Genomic DNA, 10,710 nt, shown 5'->3' with positions numbered 1-10,710 from the left:
CCACCACGCCCGGCTAATTTTTTGTATTTTTAGTAGAGACGGGGTTCCACCATGGTCTCGATCTCCTGACCTCGTGATCCGCCCGCCTTGGCCTCCCAAAGTGCTGGGATTACAAGCATGACCCACCATGCCCGGCCGTGCCACATTTTCTTAATCCAGTCTATCATTGTTGGACATTTCGGTTGGTTCCAAGTCTTTGCTATTGTGAATAGTGCCACAATAAACATATGTGTGCATGTGTGTTTATAGCAGCATGATTTATAATCTTTTGGGTATATACCCAGTAATGGGATGGCTGGGTCAAAGGTATTTCTAGTTCTAGATCTCTGAGGAACCACCACACTGACTTCCACAATGGTTGAACTAGTTTACAGTCCCACCAACAGTGTAAAAGTGTTCCTGTTTCTTCACATCCTCTCCAGCACCTGTTGTTTCCTGACTTTTTAACAATGGCCATTCTAACTGGTGTGAGATGGTATCTCATTGTGGTTTTGATTTGCATTTCTCTGATGGCCAGTGATGATGAGTATATTTTCATGTGTCTTTTGGCTGCATAAATGTCTTCTTTTGAGAAGTGTCTGTTCATATCCTTCACCCACTTGTTGATGGAGTTGTTTGTTTTTTTCTTGTAAATTTGTTGGAGTTCATTGTAGATTCTGGATATTAGCCCTTTGTCAAATGAGTAGATTGCAAAATTTTTCTCCCATTCTGTAGGTTGCCTGTTCACTCCGATGGTAGTTTCTTTTGCTGTGCAGAAGCTCTTTAGTTTAATTAGATCCCATTTGTCAATTTTGGCTTTTGTACCATTGCTTTTGGTGTTTTAGACATGAACTCCTTGCCCATGCCTATGTCCTGAATGGTATTGCCTAGGTTTTCTTCTAGGGTTCTTATGGTTTTAGGTCTAACATTTAAGTGTTTAATCCATCTTGAATTAATTTTTGTATGAGGTGTAAGGAAGGGATCCAGTTTCAGCTTTCTACATATGGCTAGCCAGTTTTCCCAGCACCATTTATTAAATAGGGAATCCTTTCCCCACTTCTTGTTTTTGTCAGGTTTGTCAAAGATCATATAGTTGTAGATATGTGGCATTATTTCTGAGGGCTCTGTTCTGTTCCATTGGTCTATATCTCTGTTTTGGTACCAGTACCATGCTGTTTTGGTTACTGTAGCCTTGTAGTATAGTTTGAAGTCAGGTAGCGTGCAGGCTCTTTTTTGGTTCCATATGAACTTTAAAGTAGTTTTTTCCAATTCTGTGAAAAAAGTCATTGGTAGCTTGATGGGGATGGCATTGAATCTATAAATTACCTTGGGCAGTATGGCCATTTTCACAATATTGATTCTTCCTATCCATGAGCATGGAATGTTCTTCCATTTGTTTGTATCCTCTTTTATTTCATTGAGCAGTGGTTTGTAGTTCTCCTTGAAGAGGTCCTTCACATCCCTTGTAAGTTGGATTCCTAGGTATTTTATTCTCTTTGATGCAATTGTGAGTGGGAATTCACTCATGATTTGGCTCTCTGTTTGTCTGTTATTGGTGTATAAGAATGCTTGTGATTTTTGCACATTGATTTTGTATCCTGATACTATGCTGAAGTTGTTTATCAGCTTAAGGAGATTTTCGGCTGAGACGATGGGGATTTCTAGATATACAATCATGTCATCTGCAAACAGGGACAACTTGACTTCCTCTTTTCCTAACTGAATACCCTTTATTTCTTTCTCCTGCCTGATTGCCCGAGCCAGAACTTCCAACACTATGTTGAATAGGAGTGATGAGAGAGGGCATCCCTGTTTTGTTCCAGTTTTCAAAGGGAATGCTTCCAGTTTTTGCTCATTCAGTATGATATTGGCTGTGGGTTTGTCATAGATAGCTCTTATTATTTTGAGATACGTCCCATCGATACCTAATTTATTGAGAGTTTTTAGCATGAAGGGTTGTTGAATTTCGTCAAAGGCCTTTTCTGCATCTATTGAGATAATCATATGGTTTTTGTCATTGGTTCTGTTTATATGCTGGATTACGTTTATTGATTTGTGTATGTTGAACCAGCCTTGCATCCCAGGGATGAAGCCCACTTGATCATGGTGGATCAGCTTTTTGATGTGCTGCTGGATTCGGTTTGCCAGCATTTTATTGAGGATTTTTGCATCGATGTTCATCAGGGATATTGGTCTAAAATTCTCTTTCTTTGTTGTGTCTCTGCCAGGCTTTTGTATCAGGATGATGCTGGCCTCATAAAATGAGTTAGGGAGAATTCCCTCTTTTTCTATTGATTGGAATAGTTTCAGAAGGAATGGTACCAGCTCCTCCTTGTACCTCTGGTAGAATTTGGCTGTGAATCCATCTGGTCCTGAACTTTTTTTGGTTGGTAAGCTATTAATTATTGCCTCAATTTCCGAGCCTATTATTGGTCTATACAGAGATTCAACTTCTTCTTGGTTTAGTCTTGGGAGGGTGTATGTGTCGAGGAATTTATCCATTTCTTCTAGATTTTCTAGTTTATTTGCATAGAGGTGTTTATAGTATTCTCTGATGGCAGTCTGTATTTCTGTGGGATCGGTGGTGACATCCCCTTTATCATTTTTTATTGCATCTATTTGATTCTTCTCTCTTTTCTTCTTTATTAGTCTTGCTAGCGGTCTATCAATTTTGTTAATCTTTTCAAAAAACCAGCTCCTGGATTCATTGATTTTTTTGAAGGGGTTTTTGTGTCTCTATTTCCTTCAGTTCTGCTCTGATTTTATTATTTCTTGCCTTCTGCTAGCTTTTGAATGTGTTTGCTCTTGCTTCTCTAGTTCTTTTAATTGTGATGTTAGGGTGTCAATTTCAGATCTTTCCTGCTTTCTCTTGTGGGCATTTAGTGCTATAAATTTCCCTCTACACACTGTTTTGAATGTGTCCCAGAGATTCTGGTATGTTGTGTCTCTGTTCTCATTGGTTTCAAAGAACATCTTTATTTCTGCCTTCATTTCGTTATGTACCCAGTAGTCATTCAGGAGCAGGTTGTTCAGTTTCCATGTAGTTGAGTAGTTTTGAGTGAGTTTCTTAATCCTGAGTTCTAGTTTGATTGCACTGTGGTCTGAGAGACAGTTTGTTATAATTTCTATTCTTTTACATTTTCTGAGGAATGCTTTACTTCCAACTATGTGGTCAATTTTGGAATAAGTGCGGTGTGGTGCTGAGAAGAATGTATATTCTGTTGATTTGGGGTGGAGAGTTCTGTAGATGTCTATTAGGTCTGCTTGGTGCAGAGTGAGTTCAATTCCTGGATATCCTTGTTAACTTTCTGTCTCATTGATCTGTCTAATGTTGACAGTGGGGTGTTAAAATCTCCCATTATTATTGTGTGGGAGTCTAAGTCTCTTTGTAGGTCACTCAGGACTTGCTTTATGAATGTGGGTGCTCCTGTATTGGGTGCATATATATTTAGGATAGTTAGCTCTTCTTGTTTAATTGATCTCTTTACCATTATGTAATGGCCTTCTTTGTCTCTTTTGATCTTTGTTGGTTTAACGTCTATTTTATTAGAGACTAGAATTGCAACCCCTCCCTTTTTTTGTTTTCCATTTGCTCAGTAGATCTTCCTACATCCCTTTATTTTGAGCCTATGTGTGTCTCTGTATGTGAGATGGGTTTCCTGAATACAGCACCTTGATGGGTCTTGACTCTTTATCCAATTTGCCAGTCTATGTCTTTTGATTGGAGCATTTAGCCCATTTAAATTTAAGGTTAATATTGTTATGTGTGAATTTGATCCTATCATTATGATGTTAGCTGGTTATTTTGCTCGTTAGTTGATGCAGTTTCTTCCTAGCCTCGATGGTCTTTACAATTTGGCATGTTTTTGCAGTGGCTGGTACCAGTTGTTCCTTTCCATGTTTAGTGCTTCCTTCAGGAGCTCTTTTAGGGCAGGCCTGGTGGTAACAAAATCTCTCAGCACTTGCTTGTCTGTAAAGGATTTTATTTCTCCTTCACTTATGAAGATTACTTTGGCTGGATATGAAATTCTGGGTTGAAAATTCTTTTCTTTAAGAATGTTGAATATCGGCCCCCACTCTCTTCTGGCTTGTAGAGTTTCTGCCGAGAGATCAGCTGTTAGTCTGATGGGCTTCCCGTTGTGGGTAACCGGACCTTTCTCTCTGGCTGCCCTTAACATTTTTTCTTTGATTTCAACTTTGGCGAATCTGACCATTATGTGTCTTGGAGTTGCTCTTCTTGAGGAGTATCTTTGTGGCGTTCTCTGTATTTCCTGAATTTGAATGTTGGCCTGCCTTGCTAGATTGGAGAAGTTCTCCTGGATAATATCCTGCAGAGTATTTTCCAACTTGGTTCCGTTCTCCCCGTTACTTTCAGGTACACCAATCAGACGTAGATTTGGTCTTTTCACATAGTCCCATATATCTTGGAAGCTTTGTTTGTTTCTTTTTATTCTTTTTTCTCTAAACTTGTCTTCTTGCTTCATTTCATTCATTTGTTCTTCCATCACTGATACCCTTTCTTCCAGTTGATCGAATCGGCTACTGAGGCTTGTGCATTCGTCACATAGTTCTCGTGCCTTGGTTTTCAGCTCCGTCAGGTCCTTTAAGGACTTCTCTGCATTGGTTATTCTAGTTAGCCATTCATCTAATTTTTTTTCAAGGTTTTTAACTTATTTGCCATGGGTTCGAACTTCCTCCTTTAGCTTGGAGTAGTTTGATTGTCTGAAGCCTTCTTCTCTCAACTCACCAAAGTCATTCTCCATCCAGCTTTGTTCCATTGCTGGTGAGGAGCTGCGTTCCTTTGGAGGAGGAGAGGTGCTCTGATTTTTAGAGTTTCTGGTTTTTCTGCTCTGTTTTTTCCACATCTTTGTAGTTTTATCTACCTTTGGTCTTTGATCATGGTGACGTACAGATGGGGTTTTGGTGTGGATGTCCTTTCTGTTTGTTAGTTTTCCTTCTAACAGTCAGGACCCTCAGCTGCAGGTCTGTTGGAGTTTGCTGGAGGTCCACTCCAGACCCTGTTGGCCTGGGTATCAGCAGCGGAGGCTGCAGAGCAATGGATACTGGTGAGCAGCAAATGTTGTTGCCTGATCATTCCTCTGGAAGTTTTGTCTCAGAGGAGTACCCAGCCAGGTGATTGTCAGTCTGCCCCTACTGGGGGGTGCCTCCCAGTTGGGCTATTTGGGGGTCGGGGACCCACTTGAGGAGGCAGTCTGTCCGTTCTCAGATCTCCAGCTGCGTGCTGGAAGAACCACTACTCTCTTCAAAGTTGTCAGACAGGGACACTTAAGTCTGCAGGGGATTCTGCTGCCTTTTGTTTGTCTATGACCTGCCCCCAGAGGTGGAGTCTACAGAGGCAGGCAGGCCTCCTTGAGCTGTGGTGGGCTCCACCCAGTTCGAACTTCCTGGCCACTTTGTTTACCTACTCAAGCCTCGGCAATGGTGGGCGCCCTTCCCCCAGCCTCGCTGCCGCCTTGCAGTTTGATCTCAGACTGCTGTGCTAGCAATGAACAAGGCTCCGTGGGTGTAGGACCCTCCAAGCCAGTCGCAGGATATAATCTCCTGGTGTGCTGTTTGCTAAGGCCATTGGAAAAGCGCAGTATTAGGGTAGGAGTGACTCAATTTTCCAGGTGCCATCTGTCACCCATTTCTCTGACTAGGAAAGGGAATTCCCTGACCCCTTGTGCTTCCCAGGTGAGGCGATGCCTCACCCTGCTTTGGCTCATGCTCGGTGCACTGCACCCACTGTCCTGCACCCACTTTCCGACACTCCCCAGTGAGATGAACCCGGTACCTCAGTTGGAAATGCAGAAATCAGCCATCTTCTGCGTCGCTCACACTGGGAGCTGTAGACTGGAGCTGTTCCTATTCGGCCATCTTGGCTCCACCCCTCTCTTTTTCTTTATTAGTCTAGCTAATGGTCTGTTTTATTAATCTTTTCAAAACAAACAGTTCATTGATTTTTTGAAGGGTTTTTCATGTCTCTATCTCCTTCAGGTCTGCTCTGATCTTAGTTATTTCTTGTCTTCTGCTAGCTTTTGAATTTGTTTGCTCTTGCTTCTCTAGTTCTTTTCATTTTGATGTTTGGGTGTCAATTTCAGATCTTTCTAGCTTTTGGATGTGGGCATTTAGTGCTATAAATTTCCCTCTTAACACTGCTTTAGCTATATACCAGAGATTCTGGCATGTTGTCTCTTTGTTCTCATTGGTTTCAAATAACTTCTTTATTTATGCCTTAATTTCATTATTTACCCAGTAGTCATTCAGGAGCAGGTTGTTCAACTTCCAGGTAGTTGTGTGGTTTTGAGTGACTTTCATAATCCTGAGTTCTAACTTGATTGCACTGTGGCCTGAGAGACTGTCTGGTATGATTTCCATTCTTTTTTCTTTTCTTTTTTTTTTTTTTTCAGATGGATTCTTGCTCCTTTGCCCAGGCTGGAATGCAGTGGTGAGATCTCGGCTCACTGAAACCCCTGCCTCTTGGATTCAAACAATTCTCCTGCCTCAGCCTCCCAAGTAGCTGGGATTACAGGCATGCATCACCATGCCTGGCTAATTTTTGTATTTTTAGTAGAGGCAGGGTTTCACCATGTTGGCCAGGCTGGTCTCAAACTCCTGACCTTATGATCTGCCCACCTCAGCCTCCTAAAGTGCTGGGATTACAGGTGTGAGCCACTGTGCCTGGCCAATTTCCTTTCTTTTGCATTTGCTGAGGAGTGTTTTACTTCCAATTATGCAGTTGATTTTAGAATAAGTACTATGTGATGCTAAGAAAAATGTATATTCTGTTGATTTGAGGTGGAGAGTTCTATAGATGTCTATTAGGTCTGTTTGGTGCAGAGCTGAGTTCAATATCCTTGTTAATTTTCTGTCTAATTGATCTGTCTTATATTGACAGTGTGATGTTAAAGTCTCCAACTATTATTGTGTGGGAGACCAAGTCTCTTTGTAAGTTGTTAAGAACTTGTTTAATTAATCTGGGTGCTCCTGTATTGGGTGCATATATATTCAGGATAGTTAGCTCTTCTCATTGCATTGATCTCTTTATGATTATTTAATGCTCTTCTTTGTCTTTTTTGATCTTTGTTGCTTTAAAGGCTGTTTTATCAGAGACTAGGATTGTAACCCTTGCTTTTTTTTTTTTTTTTTTTGCTTTCCATTTGCTTAGTAAATATTTCTCTATCCCTTTATTTTGTGCCTATGTGTGTCTTTGCATGTGAGATGGGTCTCCTGAATATAGCACACTGATGGGTCTTGACCCTTTATCCAATTTCCAATCTGTATCTTCTAATTGGGGCATGTAGCCCCTTTACATTTATGGTTAACGTTGTTATGTGTGAATTTGATCCTGTCATCATGATGCCAGCTGGTTATTTTGCACATTAGTTGAAGAAGTTGCTTCATAGTGTCATTGATCTTTATATTTTGGTGTGTTTTTGCAGTGGCTGGTACCGGTTTTTCCTTTCCATATTTACTGCTTCCTTCAGGAGCTCTCGTAAGGCAGGCCTGATGGTGACAAAATCCCTCAGCATTTGCTTGTCTGTAAAATATTTTATTTTCCTTCGCTTATGAAGCTTAGTTTGGCTGGATATGAAATTCTGGGTTGAAAATTCTTTTCTTTAAGAATGTGGAATATTGGCCCCCACTCTCTTCTGTCTTGTAGGGTTTCTGCAGAGAGATTCGCTGTTAGTCCGACGGGCTTCCCTTTGTAGGTAACCTGACCTTTATCTCTGGCTGCCCTTAACATTTTTCCTTCATTTCAACCTAGAGAATCTGAAGATTATGTGTCTTGGGATTGCTCTTCTTGAAGAGTATCTTTGTTGTGTTCTCTGTATTTCCTGAATTTGAATGTTGGCCTGTCTTGCTAGGTTGGGGAACTTCTCCTGGATAATATCCTGAAGTGTGTTTTCCAACTTGGTTCCATTCTCCCCATCACTTTCAGGTACACTAATCAAACGTAGGTTTCGTCTTTTCACATAGTCCCATATTTCTTGGAGACTTTGTTTGTTCCTTTTCATTCCTTTTTCTCTAATCTTGTCTTTACCCCTCATTTCACTAAGTTGATCTACAGTCTCTGATATCCTTTCTTCCACTTGATCAATTTGGCTAGTGATACTTGTGTATGCTTCATAAAGTTCTTGTGCTGTGTTTTTCAGCTCCATCAGGTCATTTATGTTCTTCTGTAAACTGGTTGTTCTACTTAGTAATTCCTGTAACCTGTTATCAAGGTTCTTAGCTTCCTTGCATTGGGTTAGAACATGCTCCTTTAGCTCAGAGGAGTTTGTTTTTACCCACCTTCTGAAGCCTTCATTCATTCATCAATCACCTTCTCCATCCAGTTTTGTGCCCTTGCTGGAGAAGAGTTGTGATCATTTGGTGGAGAAGACGCATTTTGGTTTTTGGAATTTTCAGCATTTTTGCATTAGTTTTTCCTCACCTTTGTGGATTTATCTACCTTTGATCTTTGAGGCTGATTTTTGGATGGGGTTTTTGTGTGGGGGTCCTTTTTGTTGATGTTGATGTTGATGTTGATGTTGTTTCTTTCTGTTTGTTAGTTTTCCTTCTAACAGTCAGGCCCCTCTTCTGCAGGTCTGCTGCAGTTTGCTGGCAGTTCACTCCAGACCCTGTTTGCCTGGGTATCACCAGTGGAGGCTGTAGAATAGCAAAGATTGCTGCCTGCTCCTTCCTCTAGAAGCTTTATCCCAGAGGGGCACTGGCCTGATGCCAGTCAGAGCTCTCCTGTATGAGGTGTCTGTCAACTCCTGTTGGGAGGTATCTCCCAGTCAGGAGGCACAGGGGATCAGGGACCCACTTGAGGAGGCACTCTGTCCCTCAGCAGAGCTCGAGCACTGGGCTAGGAGATCTTTCCTTATCAGGATCCACTGCTCTCTCCAGAGCTGGCAAGCAAGAATCTTTAAGTCCACTGAAGCTGCGCCCACAGCCTTTCCTTCCCCCAGGTGCTCTATCCCAGGGAGATGGGAGTTTTATCTATAAGCCCCTGACTGGGGTTGCTGCCTTTCTTTGAGAGATGCTCTGCCCTGTGAGGAAGAATCTAGAGAGGGAGTCTGGCCATAGTCGCTTTGCTGTGCTGTGGTGAATTCCGCCCAGTCCAAACTTCCTGGCTTCCTTAGCACTGTCAGGGGAAAATTGCCTACTCAAGCCTCAGTAATGGCAGACACCCCTCCCCCCACCAAGCTCGATTGTCCCAGATCGACTTCAGACTGCTGTGCTTGCAGTGAGAATTTCAAGCCAGTGCTTCTTAGCTTTCTGGGCTCTGTGAGAGTGGGACTCACTAAGCTAGACCACTTGGCTCCCTGGCTTCAGCTTCCTTTCCAGGAGAGTGAACAGTTCTGTCTCGCTGGGCTTCCAGGCACCACTGGGGTATGAAAAACACTCCTGCAGCTAGCTCAGTGTCTGCCCAAACAGCCGCCCAGTTTTGTGATTGAAACCCAGGGCCCTGGTGGTGTAGGCACACGAGGGAATCTCCTGATCTGCGGATTGTAAAAACCATGGGAAAAGCTTAGTATCCAGGCTGGATAGCACAGTCCTTCATGGCTTCCCTTGGGTAGGGGAAGGAGGTCCCCAGCACTTTGCACTTCCTGGGTGAGGTGATGCCACACCTACCTCTGCTCGCCCTCCTTGGGCTGAACCCACTGCCTAACCAGTCACAGTGAGAAGAACTGGGTACTTCAGTAGGAAATGCAGAAATCACCCACCTTCTGTGTTGGTCTCGCTAGGAGCTGCAGACTAGAGCTATTCCTATTTGGCCATCTTGCCACATCCCCGAGTATAATCTTAAAATAAGGAAAATTCCTTTAAATGTAATAATCTTGGCCCTATTTACAAACTCACTCCATTTTGTGATTTTTCTCATTTTACCATGTTCTTATGAACATATCATCTGACACCTGTACCACACTGGCTGGGAATCACAGGTCTATGACCCAGTGTTTTGCCTAATGACAGTTTGCCCGGAGAGGGCTGTGCTGAAAAATCAGGACTCTTCAGCCTTGTTTTCCAAAGGATGGAGAGTCAGTTTCCCAAAGTCAGCCCTTCTGGGCCCTCAGAGCAGTTGGCTGGTTGCATGCTTCCTATTGTTGTTCTTCATCATTTATCATGGGTGTGGAGTCACGTGAAATGTGCAAATGCTAACTCAATGTAGACAGTGAATTAGTCTTCCACAGTGATCATTTGATATGTTTATTTCATTGAAATTCTTATACCTGTTCCTATGACACAGAACTATGAGTGTATGTTCACAGACCTGATTCCCCTAGTAATACCTTTAGAGTATGGTTCACTGAGAAATCAATGACATGATGATGGAGTTCTGTCAGAGAAGGCAGGTGATGTTACTCACCAGAAATCCCAAACAGGTACTCATTGCTCCTCAACAAGAAAAGGCTCAGGACTTCCAGATCCAGTACTGTGGTCCACTGCCTCTTCTACAGATGCTCTTCTCTGCCCCAGGCCCACAGTATCCCAAGGTTACTGGGGCTTAGATAGCATTTACCTTTATATCTGAAAGAGAGTAGAGAGTGAGGGGACATTTGTGTTGAGGTCCAGGAGTCACACCCATCTGGGTGTTGTGGGTTATTTTATGATTACCAGAAAGAAAAAGGTTTCCTTGGCACACAATATTCAGGGGGAATTCCTGATTCCTCCATCCAGCTAAATTCTCCTTCCATCAGACTAAGGCAAGTGGGGACTCCTGGAATAACGCAAGGCTTT

The 10,710-nt window shown here is 42.5% G+C and overlaps 1 protein-coding gene across 1 annotated transcript in view; it reads right to left on the bottom strand.

The window, feature by feature from the left end:
• The window catches only part of SLC39A8 (solute carrier family 39 member 8), a 130,907-nt gene extending 120,427 nt beyond the window's left edge, over positions 1-10,480 (bottom strand). The window contains exon 1 of the mRNA XM_058432641.1: positions 10,340-10,480. Within this exon, the coding sequence (XP_058288624.1) occupies positions 10,340-10,363 (24 nt within the window). The 5' untranslated portion in view covers positions 10,364-10,480. The remainder of the gene's footprint in view (positions 1-10,339) is intronic.
• Between the last annotated feature and the right edge of the window lie 230 nt (positions 10,481-10,710).

This window comes from Hylobates moloch, unplaced genomic scaffold, assembly GCF_009828535.3.
Source record: "Hylobates moloch isolate HMO894 unplaced genomic scaffold, HMol_V3 SCAFFOLD_2, whole genome shotgun sequence".
NCBI lineage: Eukaryota > Metazoa > Chordata > Mammalia > Primates > Hylobatidae > Hylobates > Hylobates moloch.
Note: the sequence above shows the minus strand (reverse complement) of the source record. Positions and strands in the feature narration are given on the sequence as shown.